Source organism: Lolium rigidum, chromosome 3 (assembly GCF_022539505.1).
Source record: "Lolium rigidum isolate FL_2022 chromosome 3, APGP_CSIRO_Lrig_0.1, whole genome shotgun sequence".
Classification (NCBI taxonomy): Eukaryota; Viridiplantae; Streptophyta; class Magnoliopsida; order Poales; family Poaceae; genus Lolium; species Lolium rigidum.
In genome coordinates this window covers 151,250,187-151,273,605 of record NC_061510.1, presented here as the reverse complement: position 1 = coordinate 151,273,605, position 23,419 = coordinate 151,250,187, and the positions used below count along the sequence as shown (strand labels likewise).

The window sequence follows — 23,419 nt, the reverse complement described above, 5'->3', positions numbered from 1 at the left end:
TTTTAACTCCAAGAGGGAGTACTTATGCTCGATAGTGGGTTCATGCCCGCATTGACACCGGGACGAGTGACGTAAAGTTCTAAGGTTGTGTTGTGTTGTTGCCACTAGGGATAAAACATTGATGCTATGTCTAAGGATGTAGTTGTTGATTACATTACGCACCATACTTAATGCAATTGTCTCGTTGGTTTGCAACTTAATACTGGAGGGGGTTCGGATGATAACCTCGAAGGTGGACTTTTTAGGCATAGATGCAGTTGGATGGCGGTCTATGTACTTTGTCGTAATGCCCAATTAAATCTCACTATACTCATCATGATATGTATGTGCATTGTCATGCTCTCTTTATTTGTCAATTGCCCAACCGTAATTTGTTCACCCAACATGCTGTTCGTCTTATGGGAGAGACACCTCTAGTGAACCGTGGACCCCGGTCCAATTCTCTTTTACTGAAATACAATCTACTGCAATACTTGTTTCTACTGTTTTCTCTGCAAACAATCATCTTCCACACAATACGGTTAATCCTTTGTTACAGACAAGCCGGTGAGATTGACAACCTCACCGTTTCGTTGGGGCAAAGTAGCTTGGTTGTGTTGTGCAGGTTCCACGTTGGCGCCGGAATCTCGGTGTTGCGCCGCACTACATCCCGCCGCCATCAACCTTCAACGTGCTTCTTGGCTCCTCCTCGGTTCGATAAACCTTGGTTTCTTTCTGAGGGAAAACTTGCTGCTGTGCGCATCATACCTTCCTCTTGGGGTTGCCCAACGAACGTGTGAAATACACGCCATCGGCCACCCCCACATGGGAGGTGGAACTCCCACCTTGGTGGGAGTCCTAGCTTGGCTAGGTTTCCCCTCCTATGGAAGGTTTTTGGTTCGGGTCTTATTCGAAGACTTGGACACCACCTCTTGGGGTTCCACCTATATAATGAGGGGCCAAGGGGAGGGGGCCGACCACCCCAAGACCACAGCCTGGCCGACCCCCTTGAGTGGCCGGCCACCCCCTCCCAAACCCTAGCCGCCCCGCTCCTCCACTTCCCGCACGCTTAGCGAAGCTCCGCCGGACTTCTCCACCACCACCGACACCACGCCGTCGTGCTGTCGGATTCAAGAGGAGCTACTACTTCCGCTGCCCGCCGGAACGGGGAGGTGGACGTCGTCTTCATCAACAACCGAACGTGTGACCGAGTACGGAGGTGCTGCCCGTTCGTGGCGCCGGAACCGATCGTGATCAAGATCTTCTACGCGCTTTTGCAAGCGGCAAGTGAACGTCTACCGCAGCAACAAGAGCCTCATCTTGTAGGCTTTGGAATCTCTTCAAGGGTGAGACTCGATACCCCCTCGTTGCTACCGTCTTCTAGATTGCATCTTGGCTTGGATTGCGTGTTTGCGGTAGGAAAATTTTTGTTTTCTATGCTACGTTATCCTACAGGCATCACTAATTCTATACCAAGCATCTTTTAAACATTCTCCCCCTTGTTGCTTAAATGAACGAACTTCAACTTCGGGATTACTCATTTTAGCGGTAGTAAATAAAGCAAACTAGATAAAGTAAATGCAAGTAAACTAATTTTTTTTTGTGTTTTTGATATAGAGTGCAAGACAGTAAATAAAGTAAAACTAGCAACTAATTTTTTTGTGTTTTGATATAATGCAGCAAACAAAGTAGTAAATAAAATAAAGCAAGACAAAAACAAAGTAAAGAGATTGGGAAGTGGAGACTCCCCTTGCGGCGTGTCTTGATCTCCCCGACAACGGCGCCGAAAAAGAGCTTGATGGCGTGTATTTCACACGTTCGTTGGGCAACCCCAAGAGGAAGGTATGATGCGCACAGCAGCAAGTTTTCCCTCAGAAAGAAACCAAGGTTTATCGAACCAGGAGGAGCCAAGAAGCACGTTGAAGGTTGATGGCGGCGGGATGTAGTGCGGCGCAACACCCGAGATTCCGGCGCCAACGTGGAACCTGCACAACACAACCAAAGTACTTTGCCCCAACGAAACAGATGAGGTTGTCAATCTCACCGGCTTGCTGTAACAAAGGATTAACCGTATTGTGTGGAAGATGATTGTTTGCAGAGAAAACAGTAAAAACAAGTATTGCAGCAGATTTGTATTTCAGTATTAAAGAATGGACCAGGGTCCACAGTTCACTAGAGGTGTCTCTCCCATAAGATAAAATCATGTTGGGTGAACAAATTACAGTCGGGCAATTGACAAATAGAGAGGGCATAACAATGCACATACATGACATGATAAGTATAGTGAGATTTAATTGGGCATTACGACAAAGTACATAGACCGCCATCCAACTGCATCTATGCCTAAAAAGTCCACCTTCAGGTTATCATCCGAACCCCTCCAGTATTAAGTTGCTAACAACATACAATTGCATTAAGTATGGTGCGTAATGTAATCAACAACTACATCCTCGGACATAGCGCCAATGTTTTATCCCTAGTGGCAACAAGCACAACACAACCTTAGAACTTTCTGTCACTGTCCCAGGTGTCAATGCAGGCATGAACCCACTATCGAGCATAAATACTCCCTCTTGGAGTTAAAAGCAAAAACTTGGCCAGAGCCTCTACTAGTAACGGAGAGCATGCAAGATCATAAACAACACATATGTAATAACTTGATAATTAACATGACATGGTATTCTCTATCCATCGGATCCCGACAAACACAACATATAGAATTACAGATAGATGATCTTGATCATGTTAGGCAGCTCACAAGATCCAACAATGAAGCACAATGAGGAGAAGACAACCATCTAGCTACTGCTATGGACCCATAGTCCAGGGGTGAACTACTCACTCATCACTCCGGAGGCGACCATGGCGGTGTAGAGTCCTCCGGGAGATGAATCCCCTCTCCGGCAGGGTGCCGGAGGAGATCTCCAGAATCCCCCGAGATGGGATCGGCGGCGGCGGCGTCTCGGGGAAGGTTTTCCGTATCGTGGTTTTTCGCATCAGGGGTTTCGCGACGGAGGCTTTAAGTAGGCGGAAGGGCAGAGTCGGGGGCCTGACGAGGGGCCCACACCATAGGGCAGCGCGGGCCCCTCCTTGGCCGCGCCGCCTTGTGGTGTCGCCACCTCGTGGCCCCACTTCGTATGCTCCTCGGTCTTCTGGAAGCTCCGTGGAAAAATAGGCCCCGGGTCTTCGTTTCGTCCAATTCCGAGAATATTTCGTTACTAGGATTTCGAAACCAAAAACAGCGAGAAAACGAGAACCGGCACTTCGGCATCTTGTTAATAGGTTAGTTCCAGAAAATGCACGAATATGACATAAAGTGTGCATAAAACATGTAGGTATCATCAATAATATGGCATAGAACATAAGAAATTATCGATACGTCGGAGACGTATCACTTGTCCTCCACACCGCTCCAACGGAGAGTAGCACTCGCAAGAGTGTGAACTTCGGGCTACATTGTTGTCTCCGCGTCACTTCGGTTATTCCTATACCCGAGCTCTTTACTTATGCACTTTACTTTGTCATAGCCATCGTGCTTGAAGTTATATATATATCTTGCTATCACATAAGTTGCTTGTCTTGCTTAGCATAAGTTGTTAGTGCACATAGGTGAACCATTGCTTAGAATAAGTTGTTGGTGCACATAGGTGAACCATAGTTTATAGGCTTTGGGCTTGACAAAGTAAACGTTAGTTTTATTCCGCATTTGTTAAGCCCATCTCGTAAAAGTTTTAAATCGCCTATTCACCCCCCCCCCTCTAGGCGACATCCGTGTCCTTTCAAATGGCGCTCGACTTTTGAGATGGTGGCGGCTAGGGTTGGGGAGAGAGGCGCTCGGGTTTGTGTGTGAGGGAGGATGCGAGAGCGCCCCTCTTTATAGGCCGGAGGGAGGCGAGGGAGCGGTGGCCCTCATTAACGCCGGCACAGAGAGCTAGGCGCGACGAGACATATCGTTGCGCCTCTGCGGAAACTGCACCGTCGTTGCGCGACAATAACTTCCGTCGCAAGGCAGGCGACGGTTGGGTTAAATTTGAATTTGTCAATGACGCGTCGGGCCCGCCACTCTCTGCCTCGCTTCTCGCTCTGTCCGGCGTGCCCAGAGCGTCCCATGTGGACCGGGGACGGGCTCGAGGCGCCGTACACCGTATTGGGCCGCGCCGGACGGAAAGAGCCTTCGGGACGCGCGACTAGGAACGAAAAAATGTCCGACGCGTGCAAAAAAAATCTTTGGGTGATGTTTTGGGGACGCATGTGGAGATTCTATTATATGGGCCGAGTAAGGTGAAACACACGAGCAAAGCCTACCGAAAGCAACAACAAAATTAACGTATGAGAAACTACCAGATTTTTGCAATTTGTGGTATTATTGGGCATATAGTAAATGAATGTGGGGATGGAATTTATGGAGAAGATCAGTGTCAATGGGGGGAATGGCTAAAGGTTACATTTGAATCATTTGGCCCGCCTGGTGGAGGCCGAGGAACAGGGGGCAGGTCGGGCTTGTCCGGCAGAGGAAGAGGGAGAGGGAGCGTGCCGGGGGAACCAAATGTGTCTGTAGTGGAGGATATGGATTGGGGGATCAACGATGGGGGCTCTTCTGGAATAGAAACACACAAGAGACCAGGAGGGGGAACAATGGCGCCACTCCTAGTACCGTGGCACAACAAGTTAATTTGCTGGAATACGGTAAGATAAATGTCGTCGGAGAGAAACCCCAATTTTCTCCTCAGAAGGTACAAGCTCTCAAAAGACAAAAGAAGGTGGTAGATGGGGTGGAAGTGGAAGATTTTGTAGGATCAGCGACCTCCGGGATGGAGGATCGCCGGGATCAATGAAACTCTGTGGCCTGAACTGCCACGGTTTGCGTAACCACCGGGCAGTTCGTTCGCTTCTTGACCTTGAGAAGCTCCTAAAACCTGATGTGTTCTTTCTGTCCGAAACACATTTGTAAAAAACGAGGGCAGATAATCTGAGGAGAAAACTAGGATTTGACAAGTCCATCATTTTTTAGAGTGATGGTCAGAATGGAGGTTTACTTATGCTATGGAGAAACAATGTCAAGATCATCGAAAAGGGAGTAACCAAGAATTATATTGATGTAGTAATTGAAGATGACATTACTTGGAGATTTACTGGGATTTATGGTGAGCCAAGTTGGGGATAGAAACATATTACTTGGAATGCTTTGCGCACTCTTCATGGACAGATGGCTTTGCCATGGCTTGTTTTAGGGGATTCCAATGAGATTTTATTCAGTTATGAGAAAGAAGGTGGTCGACCAAGATCTCAATTGGCGATGCAAGCTTTCCATGATGCTCTAAAGTATTGTGAGCTAGAGGATATGGGTTATGTGGGAGATCTCTTTACTTGGCGAAGGGGGAAATTAAGAGAGAGACTAGACCGAGGGGTGGTCAATGATCAGTGGAATTCATGTTATCCTTTTGCAAGCTTGATTAACAGCGAGACAACAAGGTCTGATCATAGACCTCTTCTGGTGGATACTGAGTATTTATCTAACACTCATGCGAGGACTGAGAGACCTCGGAGGTTTGAGGAAAGGTGGTTGCAAGAGGATGTAGTCAAGGAGATGGTGAAGGCTGCTTGGGAAAGGGCGAAAGCCAGAGGGGAAGAAATCTCTTTAATGGAAAAATGTAACGATGTACACTCAGAATTGCATACTTGGGACAGAGACGTGCTGAAGGGGCCGGCTAGGAAATTAAAAGAACTGAAAAGAGATATGGAACAACTCAGGAGAGCCCCTATGACTGATGCGGTATTGGCAGCCCAAAAGGAGATTCAAATGCAAATTGAAGTAAATTTAGAAAAAGAAGAGATGTTCTGGGTGCAGAGAGCGCGAGCAAATTGGTTGAAACATGGAGATAGAAATACAAATTTCTTCCATAGGATGGCCTCAAAACGGAAAAAGCAGAACACAATTAAATTTCTGATGGATGATAATGGAATTAAGCATGAGGACAAAGATTCTATGTGTGATGTCGTTTATAATTATTTTTCTGATCTTTTCACATCGGAGGTACATGTACCAGATTTGAATGTTTTTGAGGATGTCCATACCCTGGTTACGGAAGAGATGAACAGAGGCCTTCTTGCTCCTTTCACGGCTGAGGAGGTGAAAAAGGCCCTCTTTCAAATTGGCGATCTGAAGGCCCCCGGTCCTGATGGGCTACATTCGGTTTTCTATAAGAGATTTTGGGAGATGCTAGGTGATGATTTGATCAAGGAGGTCCTGGATGCCATTAACAACATCTCAGTTCCAGAAGGTTGGAACAACACGACAATTGTGTTGATTCCCAAAATTGATAATCCTGAAAAGGTAACACAATTTAGACCCATAAGTCTCTGCAATGTGGTTTACAAGGTCAAAGATGCTATCTAATAGATTGAAGCTGTATTTACCTGATATTATTAGCGACCATCAGAGTGCTTTTGTGCCAGGAAGACTTATTACAGATAATATTTTGGTTGCCTATGAATCTATTCATGCGATGAAGAGAAAGAGGGGAAGAAAGGTCTATGTGCAGTCAAACTTGATATGCATAAGGCCTATGATCGAGTTGAGTGGGCATATCTCGAGAAGATTATGTTGAAGATGGGTTTTCCAGGAGATGGGTGGATATTGTCATGGCTTGTGTTTCATCAGTTAAGTACAATGTAAGGTTTAATTCTATGGAGACAGAGGCTTTCACACCATCGCGAGGTTTGAGACAAGGGGACCCTTTATCCCCTTATTTATTTCTGCTAGTGGCTCAGGGTTTATCAAGCATGCTTAATGGAGCAGAATTGAGAGGGGAAATTGAAGGAGTGCGGGTCTGTAGAGATGCACCCATGGTTTCACATCTCCTCTTTGTTGACGATTCTTTGATACTGATGAATGCAGATAGAAAGAATTTTCTGAAACTGAAAGATATATTGGATATGTGCTGTGCTAGCTCGGGTCAGAAACTTTCGGAAAGCAAATCAAGTATCTTTTTTAGTCCGAATACTATAGTTGAGGAGAGGGCCGAAGTTTGCCAAATTCTGAATATTATGATAGAATCCCTTAATGATAAATATTTGGGACTTCCGGCTATGGTGGAAATTGATAAAAGTGAATGTTTCAGGCATTTGGTGGACAGAGTGTTCGCCAGAATAAGTGGCTGGAAGGAAAGATTACTAAGTCTGGGTGGGAAAGAAATTCTTATAAAAGCTATTGCTCAAGCAATACCAGTTTTTGCTATGATGGTTTTCAAAATTCCGAAGAACATTTATGAAGGAATCTCTGATGCTATCTCCAGTTACTGGTGGGGTGATGAGGAAGAGCAGAAACATATGCATTGTAAGGCATGGTGGAAACTATGCATTCCAAAAAACAGTGGTGGTATGGGTTTCAGGGACTTAGAATCTTTCAATTTGTCTCTTCTAGCAAACCAGGTTTGGAGATTAATGTGTGAACCTGAGTCTTTGTGTGCAAAAGTGCTGAGAGCAAAATATTACCCGGATGGGTGTCTACTTAAAGCAACTCTGAAGAGTGGAAGCTCCTTCACGTGGCAAAGTATTCTTGCAGGTCTTGAATGTTTCAAGAAGGGTTGCATTTGGAGAGTGGGAGATGGTAGTCAGATTAATATATGGGAGGATAACTGGATTCCATCAAGTCACAATCTGAAAATTATGACTCCTAGAGGAACAAATATTCTGACTAGTGTGTCTGATTTGATTAACCCGATCGATGGTTTATGGGATGAGGATATTATTCAAGATATATTTTGGCCGGTGGATGCTCACATAATTTTACAAATCCCACTGACACCGAACAGAGAGGACCTGGTGGTGTGGCACCATAACAAACTTGGTTTATTCTCAGTTCAGCCAGCATATTACTGTCAGTGGGATCACAAGTTTGGTCGAAACAATAGAAACGGAAATATTGCGGAAGGTGAAAATAATGAGGTATGGGAAAAGCTCTGGAACCTTGAAATCCCAAGTAAGATTAAGATCTTCGGCTGGAGAGTGTTACATGCCATGATTCCATGTCGGGGGGTTCTAGCTAACCGGCATATTGGGAATTCAGGAGGATGTCCGATCTGTTTGTGAGACTGTGAAGATATAAAACATTTATTGTTTTCTTGTTCAAGAGCAAAACAGATTTGGAGTGGTCTTGGGCTGTCAGAATTGATAGAAAGTGTCATGGAGGTTGACAGATCGGGTTCTATTGTGATCGAGGAAATTATTAGAAGGGGAGGTAGAGTGGAGGCGCTTGAAAATATTGGCTTTGCAGAGATTATCCTCATTGCAGGTTGGTATATCTGGTGGGAAAGAAGACAGATAGTGCATGGAGAGAAGGTACAAATAACATTCCGCTCAGCTATGTCCATTAGGGTGCTAGCTATGAATTATATGAATGTGTTAAAGAAACAAGATGCAAAACCTAAGGAAAGATGGAAGAAGCCTTTGGAGGGAATATTAATGATAAATATTGATGCAACGTTTGAGTTGGACTCGAGAAGAGGTGCTACAGGAGTGGTTATCAGGAACTATACAGGGAGTTGCATTGCAGCATTGCAAACGTTTCTATCCGCATGTGGTCGATGTTCAGATGGCTGAAGCTTATGCTTTGAGGGATGGACTGATGTTGGCACAGCAAATTGGAGTTCAAAATTTTATAGTCCAATCAGGTTGTGTCCAGGTGGTAGAGACAATGAATAATGGAGGGTTTTCAGCTACATCGTCGGCTGCGATCTATGATGACTGTAGTATCTTTTGGAGTGGTTTTGGTAATGTGTCTATTGAGCATTGTAATAGGGAAGCAAATCAGGTAGCACATGAGCTGCTAAAGTAGCTTTTAGTTCTGGTAATTCTTGTACTTGGGTCGATGAGCCCTCTAGGTTTATTCTTAGCAAGCTCGTGAACGATGTAACTGTTCTGTGATGACGGGCAACAGGTACCAGACCGCACTCTTTTCCTTCCAGGGTACCGAAGGGGGCTGGAGGCGGCATGTTATCCTTTTAATAGAATTTGTTTCAAAAAAAAAACACACAGAAATGACGTCGTTCCTTACCATGGGCCGAACCTGATACCATTCCCACTCCCCAGCCCATCAAGCAGCCGACCGGCCTCGCCGTCATCGCCGTCGCCTTCTCCCCAATTACGCGTAGAACCACCGAAAGCCGAAGGCATCAGCTACCCCGACCACGACACCGAGCTCTCGTCTCCAACCGCCCGCGCCTCCCCCCCAAGCCGCCGGCGCCTCCCCCCCAAGCCGCCGGCGCCGCTCCTCCTCGCCCACCGCGGAGCCGGATGGGGTCCAACGAGGCGGACAAGCCGCTGCGGCGGATCGGCGCGTCGTTCGAGGACCTGGCGGCCGTCGCGAAGCAGCAGCCCGCGGCGATGGCGGCGGGGGACTTCTCCCGCGCCTGCTCCCACGTCTCCGTCCTCTTCGGCTGCCTCGGCATCGCCTTCAAGTTCGCCGAGATGGACTACGTCGCCAAGGCAAGACGCCGCTGCTCCCGTTCCTCCCCCTCCCAGCTATATCTAAGCTTTCGGCTCCTGTACTGGCGCGTCGCGGTTCCTCCCCGGATCGAGCTCTCCGCTGCTTAGGATGGGTTAGAATACTTCGTTGTGCTTCTCTGGGATAACGTAATTGGGATTCCCGGAGATTTGGCTAGTTGTTTAGAGCTGCGAGTTTGGGGGCGAAATGATCTCGAATTCTCAACTGGATCAAGGCAGCAGGGCTGCCGTGTTGATTTTGTTTGGTACAGCGCACACCTATACACCTACCTGGTAGTTCAGTTGTGGAGATCCCTGAACTTTAGTTGTTTGAGGTTACTAGAAGGTTTGGGTAAAATGATCCCATTCATTTGATTCCAGCAACCATTGTGTGCACATCAGGATCAGGCTATGCTTGTTACGATGTTTGCTTGGGGTGTTAGAAAGTCGTACGTATGTCTGCTCTTGTGCTTGTACCACCCGCTTAGCAAACAAGGTGTCCAGCCAGTTCACATGCTCAATTGTTACCAAAACCTAGTGCTACAGCGTGCTTGATGATGACTTGGTACCCTCTGTTACCTAGTTAAGTGTGGCATCCCTTTTTTCAAGGCATATATGTTGCTGATCTTGTCTGATCAGCACCTCCTCTTCTTCGATCGATTATAGGTCAATGATTTACTGGAGGCATCCAAGTCGGTCTCAACATTGCCGTCCATGGTTGAACTGGACATTCAGAAGGGAACTGTCAGAGTGGCGGGCAGCCACACGAGGAATCTGCTCAGGGTTAAGCGTGGGATTGATATGGTGAAAGTTCTGTTTGAGCAGATATTGGTTACAGAGTAAGTGCAGCAAACTGAATAGTGGTGTCGCTTCTGTTATATTGTCAACCCCTAATTTTGCGATTCTCATATGCCTACTGAGAATGTTCGTATTGTCTCTTCTCAAGGGGCAACTCCCTGAAGGACGCAGCATCAAAGGCTTATGCTCAGGTGTTTGCTCCTCACCATGGCTGGGCCATAAGGAAAGCAGTTGGCGCTGGAATGTATGCCCTTCCTTCCAAGTCGCAGCTCTTGAAGAAACTGAATGAAGATGGTGAGTATCCTCATCTCCAGAATACATATCTACCACTTCTGCTGCTTACAACCTCTTGCATATGCAATCAACTCGCATCATTTGCAGACATGCATGATTGCATCACATTGCTTTCGATTGCCTTAGGAAGCATTAAATTAGTTGTTCGTTTGCATAGCTGCTTGCTTCCATGAGTGCAGATACTCCATGTGAGTTTCTAGCCTTGTGCGTAGGTTAATCAGGTTGCCTAGAGAGAAAAATAACAGGGATCCTATTTATCGAAAGACAATTATATATCTTAGTTTTTTTTGTTACGACGTACGAGTAGTTCTGAGACTGCCTCTTTTAATCTTGCAGAGACTTCAGCAAAGGCTCAAATGCAGAGTTTCGTGAGGTCATCTGGACCAGTAATTCTCTACATCGAAGACCTCTTCACCTCAAGGAATTTAGGATTAGACTGGTGAGCGAAAAGCCTATACCCGCAGTCCCAATGTACTAATGTGATCCGATGGTGCGCTGCTGTGGCTCCGAAATAACTGTAGCTGGTTTCGGTGTTTGAGGTCTGAGAGTGCAGGGTTGTTGTAACCTAAATTCAATAAGCTGTGTTGTATGGAGGTTCCTGACGGGTGGACACGGAACCTTTTGTAACGAAATGCTCGCTTTACAAACCTGAAATTCTAGCTTATCTCTAGAGCTACTAAACTGGAATGCTACTTGCATATATGGGCTATAATGGGAACTAGTGTCTAATTCAAAACTTGGTGCAGAGATTATAAGTTTTTGTAAATCTTGTGGCGGCAGATTTATGAATGTTTTGGAGTCTGGACGATCAACATTTCCATGATTTTATCTAGCCATTTATGTGATGCTAAGTTCCGTTGAAATATAAAACAACAGGGGGATGTTCAGAAGTTCCCGTCACTCGCACTTCATTCATGTCCTTAACCTATCAGATTAACCAACTTAGTCCATCACTCTCACTATCTCAGTTTAGCTTCTTGCCATTTAGTGGTCGATGTGGCATGTTGAGTCGGGCGTTAGTGCTGAGTACATGATTTGTCAGTGGAAATCTCAACATAGCCCGAAAGAGAGGCTTTTTGTTAGCCAATGTGTTATTCAGAACCACACTGTATTGTATGGGAAGGGCTCAAAAATCAAGTTAGATTCTAAACACCAAGCAAAATTGATACACAATCCTTCACGCATGGTTTAGCAAGTATATTTTAGAGCTCATGTTCGCATATCTAGGTTCTTAGAAGCAAAGAAAGAACTTTGGTATTCCCACCTTAGATTTTTTTTTTTTGAGAAAATTTGCTTCATGATATCGTTATTTTCGGTTTGTTCCAGCAAACGCAAGAAAATAAATGTGTAATGTAGCAAATTTTCCCTAGTTTTTTAGTTTTCTAGATGGGTCCTTCTTTTTTATTGGTCTTTTAGGTGCAAAAGCCCGCTATCTATTAGGGTTGTGACCAAAGGTTATTTTGAACATTGCAAATGAGGAAGGGGATGTTAACTCTACCATCTAGCCACCACAAGATAGAGTGAAGAAATTTTAGATAGCATTTATCGAAGAAAAGACAAGAAAACCAACAGAGAAAGGAAGAGCTAGTTGAGGTAAAAAAAACTTAGATCAAGCATCGGATGCTGTCAACAAGGTTGTGAAGTCTAGATCCACTATCTCATCTTTTTCAAGCAGTGGTTCCACCCTCTTTGATGATATTGTTCCAATCCATATCGCATGTGACTTAAATCATGTTGTTGCCATCTAAGATCAGTAACCGTGTGGGAATTGGGCTTTGTGCCCTCTTCTTCTCTAAGATCCCCAACCGCCTTTGGAGTTCGACCCCCCATTAACCTGCTAGAGTTGCGATAGTTGATCGGTTCTTCTTTGCTAGCGATGGCAGGGGAAGCCATGGCAAGGGAAGCTGGGGTAGCAGTCCCAGAAGGTAGATGTGCATGAAGGAAATGGCCTCGTATGGGATGCAGGGTCGACTCTATGTGGTCGGGTCAAATCTCGACATCGCGGGAATAGCAACTTCGTGCGTCGACATGGTCATGGCAACCTGGTGGGTTCGGTCTAATTTGATGATGTAACAGTGACACTAGAAGGTGGTTGTTGGTGGACCGTGCAGGGCATGGCATAGCGCTGGATGCTACATATGTCGTGAGACCCTCGAGGTGTGCTTCTCCACTCCTTTGTTTGGGTGTTTATCCTCTCCATTGTTTGGATGGCCCATTTCTGCTCGTCCCGTAGCGGCTTGGTTCCTCTCTCTTCTTCGGTGGTGGTTATTGCGGTGTGGTGGGAGGTGCCTTGTCGATACTCATTTGTGTGTTGGTGTGCATGGTGGTGCGTTAACTGGGCAACTCTCCTATCAATGAAAGGTAGAGCTCCTGCTAGTAACTTGAATTTTTCTTACCAGGATATGTAAATTGGCCGTAACATAATACTAGGATAGGCATAGGCCTCAACTAAACAGATATCCACCTAGGTAGCCTTACATGCTAAGTTGGAGATCAACCTAGTGGCAAAGTTTCAACAATCTTCGACTTGGATGAACCACCATTTCATCATGGCTCGAGTGAGAGATGACGTGTAGGAAAACAAATTAGATATGCTGACAAGAGACATCTGCAGGAAGGAGAAGGAGGTCAATTCCCACGAAGGCGAGGGTGAGTTCCATCCAGGCCAGAGCAGTCAAACTTATGATGCTGGAGGCAGCAGTATCCAATCCGGGCAGAGTATCCATGCAGCTGGTGGTCATGATGGTAATGCCGAGGTTGATAGCGAGCAGATGAAGAACATGATAGACGAGGAAGATGAGGATCGAGTGGAGGATGAGCTTAATTCAGATCAATCCGGTGGATCCGATAATTCAGATGACAACGAGGAGGATTCGATCCCCTCTTCTTGAAACCAGGATTTGTCGAAGGCAATGACAGTGGATGACCGGAATGATTCTGCCTGGGAGTACAACATGAACACCATCTCAATTGATGCTAGATATGGTGACAAGAGACATCTGCAGGAAGCAATCACTCAGTGGGCAATGAACACACAAAGGGTATTCAGAACCACCGTTTCAAGTCAGAAATTCTTGACAGTGGTCTGCAGCGATGCTAGATATCCATCAAGGTTGCATGGGTACTGTCCGAAGTATGACACAACATGGGTTGTGAGCGATTTCGTGCCGCACACATGTGTCCTTAAGAGTATGCTGCTGGATCACCGAAACCTTACCTCCACTATGCTTGCTCGCCTATTGTACAAGGAGATTGTAGAGAATAAAGCGATGGAGGTTAAAGCCATCCAGCAGAGATATCACCATAAATATGAGTATGTAATTTCATATGGCAAGACATGGAGGGCTAAACAAATGGCACTGGAGAACAGATTCGGGACCTTCCTAGATGCTTATGACAACATCCTCTGTCTCCTCCAGACATTGAAGGACCAAAATCCGGGCACCTATGTGGACATACAAGACTTCGGAATACCAGAGTTCCCTGCTATCAGGTTCTGCACAGGGTGTTCTCCGCATTCAGCATATGCATCGAGGCTTTCAACCACTATCGTCTGGTGATGTGTGTAGATGGAACTTTTCTGACTGACAAGTACATGAGTCAGATTCTGACAGCCATTAGGGTGGATGGCAACAATCGAATTGTGCCTCTCGCATTTTCATTTGTTGAGAGGGAGAACACTACTAGCTTGTTATGGTTCTTCAGGCAGATAAAAAAATCAATTGTGAAAGATCGCCCAAATGTGTGCGGCCTCCACAACAGGCATGCATGTATACTTGCGGCTATCAAGACACTGAAACAAGCATGACCTCATGAAGAGACGCAATGGCAGGACATGCAGAGCAGGTGTGCATGCGTCACCTAGGGGCGGGAAGGGGTGGCGGGAAACACGACGAAGGGAAGGGGTGGCGGGAGAGGGTGGCTCGAAATGGTGCTGAGAACAAACTCGGCCAAAAATCGGGTTCCTCTAGCTCGATTTATAAAAATCGGGTTCCTCTAACCCGATTCATTATTTTTCTTTTCCCTCCGCACGGTAACACAATAAGTCGGGCTCCACTGCCCCAATTTTTTTTTCCGGGTTAGGCTACCCAAATTTTTGTGTACTCGGGTTCTACTACCCCGATTTTTAAAAATCGGGTTCCTTGAACCTGACGGTGTATTATTCCTGGAAAAAGTCTAAAACGAATATTATTTATAGAATAAACAAAAAAATGTATTATTTTTTAAAAAATCGCTCCAAATCACGTCCAAGAACATTTATTTCCTTCCTATCGATCTGCCAAATTTGAGGGAAAAAACGTAAGATCCTACTATGGTATCGTTTCCTGAACTCGTTGGTTCTTACTAAATCTTAATACGTACGGAAACCAGCCGGGTCCGAGTCACGTCCGACAACATTTATTTTATTTTTCTTTCAAAAAAGGGTCCACGGACCTGGACTCCCTGTCGACTTCGGACCTAACCTACCTAGTATATACAGTACACACGTATGCTGGTATCCAGCAGTATTACACAAGTCGGGCGATCCAGATCTTGATCAAGCACTGATCGAGCGATCAATGGCGTCGTCGTCGTCAGTTCCGCCATGGTCTGACATCCCGGAGGACATCCTAGCCCTCGTCATCGACCGCCTAGGCTGCACCCCACCTGACCACCACCGGAGACGCCGCTGCTTCACCTTCTCAATGGCGTGGTCTCAGATCCTACACCTACACTGGAATATCTCTTTCGACCGTGACGGCTTCGAGGCCTTGTGCCATGTCCGGCAGCGCGCGCTCTCCGCGGACCGCGCTCGCTTCCGGGCGGTGTGCCGTTCGTGGCTTCAGGCTATGCGCCACCACGACGCGGCGACGCGGCTGCTGCCGTGGGTCGTCTTCTCCGATGGCTCGTTCTTACCCTTCGATGATGACGATGGACACCGCACCCTGCCTACTTTGCCAGATAAAGCGACGTGCATTGGCTCCACCGACGACTGGCTCGCCCTTGACTGCATCGACGAAAGGAAAGCCCATACTTACTTCCTGCACAATCCTTTCTCCGACACCACGGTGCCGCTACCGGAGCTGAACACCATCATCGGCAATGTTTCTGAGCTCTTCGAGGTCCGCAAAGTGCTCATGCATTCAGGCCCTAGTGATGTCGTCGTTGTCCTGACGAACAACTGGAATCATCCCCTCATCTTGGTCAAGCCAGGGAAGGGCGTGTGGCTGCCTGAGCCACAAAAGGCTCCTTTCATCTACATCATGGACGTTGCATTTCTTGGAGGCAAACTCTACGGGATCACCCACACCAAGGACCTCGTCTACCTCGGTATCGGTTTCGATGGCGATGGCGTGCCCAACGTTACCAGTATCGAGCGCCTCATCAAGTGCCCGCCCTCCCACATATACCGTCTCCATGTATGGAGGGATGATGACAACGACAACTCCGAGGTCAGCAACGATAACGATGGCGATACAGATGAGGACGACATGGACTACATCGACGAGGAACTAACACAAGAGGAGAATGAAGAGGAATGTGCATTAGATGAACTTAGGGACAAAACTGGCGATGAGAAGGTTCTCGAGGGTATAGCCTACCTAAAAGATACTGACGTGTCACATGAATCAAAGGATTTCATTATGGTCATTTGGTACTTGGTCCAGTCACGTGGAAAGTTACTCATGGTGAGAAGACATTTGCGGGTGCCCAACGCGGAAGAAGGCATCAACCGCACTCGCAAGGTAGAGGTTTTTGAAGCTTCTATTCGCAAAGGTGTGTGGGTGCCGGTTTTAGATGAACTTGGTGGTCAAGCGCTTTTCATTAGCAAACGCTACTGCAAGTCAATTTCCGCCTATGCTGGTGTGGAAAAGGATACTATCTATTTTGCCGACACAGGCGAGCTATTCAATATCAAATCGCGAACTATGAGTAAACCACAGAGAGGCGTCGATCACTGGCAATCAACGTGGATGTTTTCCCCTGATCTTGTGGTGTAATAATCATGTAAAAGTATAGAGTTAGTTAAGCAACATCATTGTACTTAGTAGCCTAATGCAATTGTAGTAAGAACACTCGGTTCAATTCATACCTAGATGGAGTCATTTGTGTTTTTATCTCTCAAATAGTTTTAACATATATCTAATGAATCATTCACCCTGAGCCGGCATGAGTTATTTATTGCAGAACTGAACTCTATGCATGACATATTATTTCTATAAACTAGATGAAACCCACGGGGAGTGGTGTTTTGGAACATGGGTGCATATGCTCCCTATATTTTGAAATGCATCTTATACATGTTTTAAATTTCAAAAAAATTGAAACAAAAAATCCGCACGTACATCTTTACGTCCTACGCGCTTACAAAGTCGTTTCATAAAAAATCGACTTATCATGTGACGTGTGTAAAAAAGACAAAATTCAGTGCTAAAAATAATGCTTTTCACAAGATAAACTTTCTCCTTTTTACATAGGTCACAAAAAATATTGGTTTTTCGTGAAACTTGACAAACATTCATACATTATGGAGATGTACATGTAGAATTTTTTGTCTAAATTTTTTGACATTTCAAAATATGATTTTTTGGTAGAGGGAACATACGCACCCGGGAGCCGAATTGAATTTCCGAAACCCACGCGTTGCTGCAGATATGCTTAAATATGTGAGACAATGTACATAGCTGATGATTTTGCTTCTATACACTCCATTGTACATCTGAACGAATCACTAACTTGTTGATTTTGTCCTCCCATGAAACACCAAACTATGTGCTATGCTCCATTAAAAGCACACAGTAGCAAGAGTCGTGTTTAATTTTCATTTCTCCAATCCCTCCACTCGAACAAACAGAAATAGAGAATAACACGTTAATTTGAGAATTCTATTTTAACATCTGAACAATTGACTCCTCTGGTGATCTGACTTTTGATAGCAGGGAAACTACATATATACATTTCTCCAAAAAGGTAAAAGCTTCAAAATAAATTGTGGAAATGTAAAAATTCTGGTTAGATGCAAACTGAGCAAGTCACAATAAAGTAGTATAAAATACTGTATTTTTTTGATGAGTACCTAGAGTTGTTGATCTGCTGAAATTCAAGGGGAAAGAACAAACAAAATGGTGCATTCATTCATATACAATAGGAATCCATATTTTCTTGTAGTAATGTCTAACTTTAGGTAGCCTAAGTGATTGAGTTATAGACAAATATTTATAGTAGAGAACAACAAACATTATCTCAAGACACTGTGTAATAGTTAGAGTCATGGTGATTGAAAATATAAGCATATATAGCTTTTTTCCTTGGTCATGAAAAATGATGAGAGGGATCTTTCGGAAATTGAAACTTTTGCTCCCGCAATATCGAACAAAATGATATATAGACATATTATACAATGGAATGTATATGAAATAAAATGGAGCTGAAAGTGTTGCTGTCGGCGGCCGGAGGTTCTACCATGCCACATCTGTGCTGCTACCATCGACCATCGGTGTTGCTGCAAGCGCCATCATGCCGGTGCTGCGTCAGCAACGCCAGGGTTCTCTGACGACAGCCGTGGCCGACGGAGGAGCAACGCCTACATGCATAGACTTGGGGAGACAGATCGCTGAGAACTGATGCGTAACAGGAGGAGGGCTGCTGCACCAGCCACCACACGGCCGCTTCTCCGGAGGACCATCAATAGAGTTGTTGCTGGTGCGAGCGGCCGGAGTCATGTGAAGATGGCGCTGTGAGGGCATCTCCAACCGAGCGACCCAAACGGACGCGCTGGGCTGTCCGTTTTGGGCCGTGATGTCTACTCACGCTTCTTTTCCTGTAGACAGTGTTGGGCCTCCAAGAGCAGAGGTTTGTAGAACAGCAGCAAGTTTCCCTTAAGTGAATCACCCAAGGTTTATCGAACTCAGGGAGGTAGAGGTCAAAGATATCCCTCTCAAGCAACCCTGCAATCACGATACAAGAAGTCTCTTGTGTCCCCAACACACCTAATACACTTGTCAGATGTATAGGTGCACTAGTTTGGCGAAGAGATAGTGAAATACAAGTGGTATAGATGGTGGTAATATTGCAGGAAGTAAAGATGCAGTAAACGAACATGTAGCAGAACAGTAAATAAACGGTGCCAGAAAATAGCTTGATGGCGTGGGAGGAGTGTGAGTGCCTTTTCTATTCGGAAGCAAGGCCTAGGGATCATACTTTCACTAGTGGACACTCTCAACATTGCAATCATAATTGAATATAAATATAAGCAATTCACTATGCTATTCTGAATTACTCTTTGGCAAGATAACGAACACTAATTCATCATGTAGGCAAACCTTAAAGATGTATTCCCAAGTACTAATAAACACCCCACGCTCTCACTGTGAGCATTCATAGGAGGTACTAACACACCACAATTTCATAGAGACATCCAACTCAAATCATAACTCAGTGAATAAGTATTCTGTGAAATATAGCCTAAGAGACCCACACGGTGCACACACTGTCACCTTTACACACGTGGGATAAGGAGTCTCCGGAGATCACATAAGTAAAATCCAATTGAATAGCATAACGACATCTAGATTACAAGCTCATCATATGGATCTCAATCATGTAAGGCAGCTCATGAGATCATTGTATTGAAGTACATAGGAGAGAGAGATGAACCACATAGCTACCGGTACAGCCCTTAGCCTCGATGGAGAACTACTCCATCCTCATGGGAGACAGCAGCGGTGATGAAGATGGCGGTGGTGTCGATGGAGATGCCTTCCGGGGGCACTTCCCCGTCCCGGCGGCGTGCCGGAACAGAGACTCCTGTCCCCCAGATCTTGGCCTCGCGATGGCGGCGGCTCTGGAAGGTTTCTCGTACCGTGGCTTTTCCGTATCAAAGTTTTAGGTCAGGGAGGCTTAAATAGGCGAAGAGGCGGAGTCAGAAGGGTTACGGAGCCGCCACACAACAGGGGGGCGCGCCCCCCTTGGGCCGCGCCGGCCACCTGTGTGGTGGGCCTGTGGCTCTCCTCTGGCCCCTCTCCGGTGTTCTCGAAGCTTCGTGGAATTATAAGATGTTGGGCGTTGATTTCGTCCAATTCCGAGAATATTTCCTTACTAGGATTTCTGAAACCAAAAACAGCAGAAAACAAGAACTGGCACTTCGGCATCTCGTCAATAGGTTAGTTCGGAAAATGCATAATAATGACATATAATGTGTATAAAACATGTGAGTATCATCATAAAATTAGCATGGAACATAAGAAATTATAGATACGTTTGAGACGTATCAAGCATCCCCAAGCTTAGTTCCTACTCGCCCTCGAGTAGGTAAACGATAACAAGGATAATTTCTGAAGTGACATGCTATCATAATCTTGATCAATACTATTGTAAAGCATATGAGATGAATGAAGTGATTCAAAGCAATAGTAAAGATAATGACTAAACAACTGAATCATATAGCAAAGACTTTTCATGAATAGTACTTTCAAGACAAGCATCAATAAGTCTTGCATAAGAGTTAACTCATAAAGCAATAGATTCAAAGTAAAAGGCATTGAAGCAACACAAAGGATGATTAAGTTTCAGCAATTGCTTTCAACTTGTAACATGTAGATCTCATGGATAGTTGTCAACATAAAGCAATATAACAAGTGCAATAAGTAAACATGTAAGAATCAATGCACACAGTTTACACAAGTGTTTGCTTATAAGATAGAAAGAAGTAGGTAAACTGACTCAACAATAAAGTAAAAGATTGGCCCTTCGCAGAGGGAAGCATGGATTACTATTTTTGTGCTAGAGCTTTTCATTTTGAAAACAAGAAACAATTTTGTCAACGGTAGTAATAAAGCATATGTGTTATGTATAAGATATCCTATAAGTTGCAAGCCTCATGCATAGTATACCAATAGTGCTCGCACCTTGTCCTAATTAGCTTGGATTAACATGGATTATCATTGCATAGCATATGTTTCAACCAAGTGTCACAAAGGGGTACCTCTATGCCGCCTGTACAAAGGTCTAAGGAGAAAGCTCGCATTGGATTTCTCGCTTTTTGATTATTCTCAACTTAGACACCCATACCGGGAGAACATAGACAATAGATAATGGACTCCTCTTTTAATGTATAAGAATTCAACAACAGATAATATTCTCATAAGAGATTGAGGAGATTAGTTGTCCAAACTGAAACTTCCAGCATGATTCATGACTTTAGTTAGCGGCCCAATGTTCTTCTCTAACAATATGCATACTCAAACCATTTGATCATGAAAATCGCCCTTACTTCAGACAAGACGAACATGCATAGCAACTCACATGATATTCAACAAAGATGTAAAAGTTGATGGCGTCCCCAGAAACATGGTTACCGCTCAACAAGCAACTTATTAAGAAATAAGATACATAAGTACATATTCTTCACCACAATAGTTTTTAAGGCTATTTTTCCCATGAGCTATATATTGCAAAGACAAAGAATAGAATTTTAAAGGTAGCACTCAAGTAATGTACTTTGGAATGGCGGAGAAATACCATGTAGTAGGTAGGTATGGTGGACACAAATGGCATAGTATTTGGCTCAAGGATTTGGATGCACGAGAAGAATTCCTCTCAATACAAGGCTAGGCTAGCAAGGTTGTTTGAAGCAAACTCAAGTATAAAACGGTGCAGCAAAGCTCACATATGAACATATTGTAAGTATTATAAGACTTTACATCGTCTCCTTGTTGTTCAAACACCTTAACCAGAAAATATCTAGACTCTAGAGAAACTAATCATGCAAACCAAATTTTAACAAGCTCTATGTAGTTCTTCATTAATAGGTGCAAAGTACATGATGCAAGAGCTTAAACATGATCTATATGAGCAAAACAATTGCCAAGTATCAAATTATTCAAGACATTATACCAATTACCACATGCAGCATTTTCTGTTTCCAACCATATAGCAATTAACGAAGCAGTTTCAACCTTCGCCATGAACATTAAAAGTAAAGCTAAGAACACATGTGTTCATATGCAACAGCGGAGCGTGTCTCTCTCCCACACAATCATGTATTTATTCAGAGAATGAAAATAACAAAACGAAAATAAAAGCACACAGACGCTCCAAGTAAAGCACATAAGATGTGACCGAATAAAAATATAGTTTCAATAGAAGAAACCTGATAAGTTGATGAAGAAGGGGATGCCTTGGGCATCCCCAAGCTCGAACGCTTGAGTCTTCTTGAAATATGCAGGGATGAACCACGGGGGCATCCCCAAGCTTAGACCTTTCACTCTTCTTGATCATATATCATCCACCTCTCTTGACCCTTGAAAATTTCCTCCACACCAAACTCAAAACAAACTCATTAGAGGGTTAGTGCATAATCAAAAATTCACATTTTCAGAGGTGACACAGTCATTCTTAACACTTCTGGACATTGCACAAAGCTACTGGAAGTTAATGGAACAAAGAAATCCATCCAACACAGCAAAAGAGACAATGCAAAATAAAAGGCAGAATCTGTCAAAACATAACAGTCCGTAAAGACGAATTTTTTTGAGACACCAGACTTCCTCAGATAAAAATGCTCAAATTGAATGAAAGTTGCGCACATATCTGAGGATCACGCACGTAAATTGGCAGATTTTTCTGAGTTACCTACAGAGAACCCTGCCCAAATTCGTGACAGCAAGAAATCTGTTTCTGCGCAGTAATCCAAATCTAATATTGACTTTACTATCAAAGACTTTACTTGGCACAACAATGCAATAAAATAAAGATAAGAAGAGGTTGCTACAGTAGTAACAAATTCCAAGACACAAATATAAAACAAAATTACTGTATTAAAATAAAAACATGGGTTATCTCCCAAGAAGTGCTTTCTTTATAGCCATTAAGATGGGCTCAGCAATTTTAATGATGCACTCACAAGAAATAAAAGTTGAAGCAAAAGAGAGCATCAAAAGCAAGTATGAAACAAATTTAAGCCTAACCCACTTCCTATGAAAAGGAATCTTGTAAATAAACAAGTCATGTAGGCATAATACAACAAGCATAGGAAAACTAGACAAGCGCAACTTCAAGATTTTCAGCATATAGAGAGGTGTTTTAGTAACATGAAAACTTCTACAACCATATTTTCCTCTCTCATAAATATTTTCAGTAGCATCATGAACAAACTCAACAATATAACTATCACATAAAGCATTCTTATCATGAGTCTCATGCATAAAACAATTACTACTCCCAACATAAGCATAGTCATTCTTATTAAATGTAGTGGGAGCAAATTCAACAAAGTAGCTATCATCAAATATAGGAGGCATATTGTAATCATAATTAAATTTATCCTCCATAGTAGGCGGCACTAGAAGACCACTATCATTATAATCATCATAAATAGGAGGCAAAGTATCATCAAAGAAAATTTTCTCCTCAATGCTTGGGGGACTAAAAATGTCATGCTCATCAAAACCAGCTTCCCCAAGCTTAGAATTTTCCATAGCATTAGCAACAATGGTGTTCAAAGCATTCATATTAATAAAATTCCCATTAGCATGCATATAAAGTTCCATGGGTTTTTTAATTCTCTCTTCAAACACATCATGTCCTAATTCAAGATAAAGTTCATAAAGATCTCTCATATTTTTGTTGTTTTCCATTATGCCTTACTAGTGTAAACAAGAAACAAAAAGATGCAATTGCAGGATCTAAAGGAAATAGCTTCGAGCACTCACACACCGGCAACAGTGCTAGGAAATAGCTTAGTAGTCGGAGGATGTGAATACCTTTTACCTTACCTCCCCGGCAACGGCGCCAAAAAATAGCTTGATGTCTACTCACGCTTCTTTTCTTGTAGACAGTGTTGAGCCTCCAAGAGCAGAGGTTTGTAGAATAGCAGCAAGTTTCC

General features: G+C 44.2%; 1 protein-coding gene across 1 annotated transcript; it reads left to right on the top strand.

The window, feature by feature from the left end:
- The first annotated feature begins 9,273 nt into the window (after positions 1-9,273).
- On the top strand, positions 9,274-11,290 carry LOC124702499 (accelerated cell death 11-like). Its single transcript, XM_047234641.1, has 4 exons — positions 9,274-9,465; positions 10,129-10,301; positions 10,409-10,554; positions 10,891-11,290. The coding sequence occupies exons 1-4, from the start codon at positions 9,274-9,276 to the stop codon at positions 10,995-10,997; spliced, it is 618 nt and encodes a 205-aa protein (XP_047090597.1). The 3' UTR covers positions 10,998-11,290.
- Positions 11,291-23,419: the final 12,129 nt, after the last annotated feature.

Bases quoted from the DNA above. Each gene is read 5' to 3' on its own strand.
- LOC124702499 (XM_047234641.1), top strand. From the start codon at position 9,274: ATGGGGTCCAACGAGGCGGACAAGCCGCTGCGGCGGATCGGCGCGTCG. The intron at 9,466-10,128 runs GCAAGACGCCGC...GATCGATTATAG, and splicing joins AGATGGACTACGTCGCCAAG to GTCAATGATTTACTGGAGGC. The intron at 10,302-10,408 runs GTAAGTGCAGCA...TCTCTTCTCAAG, and splicing joins GAGCAGATATTGGTTACAGA to GGGCAACTCCCTGAAGGACG.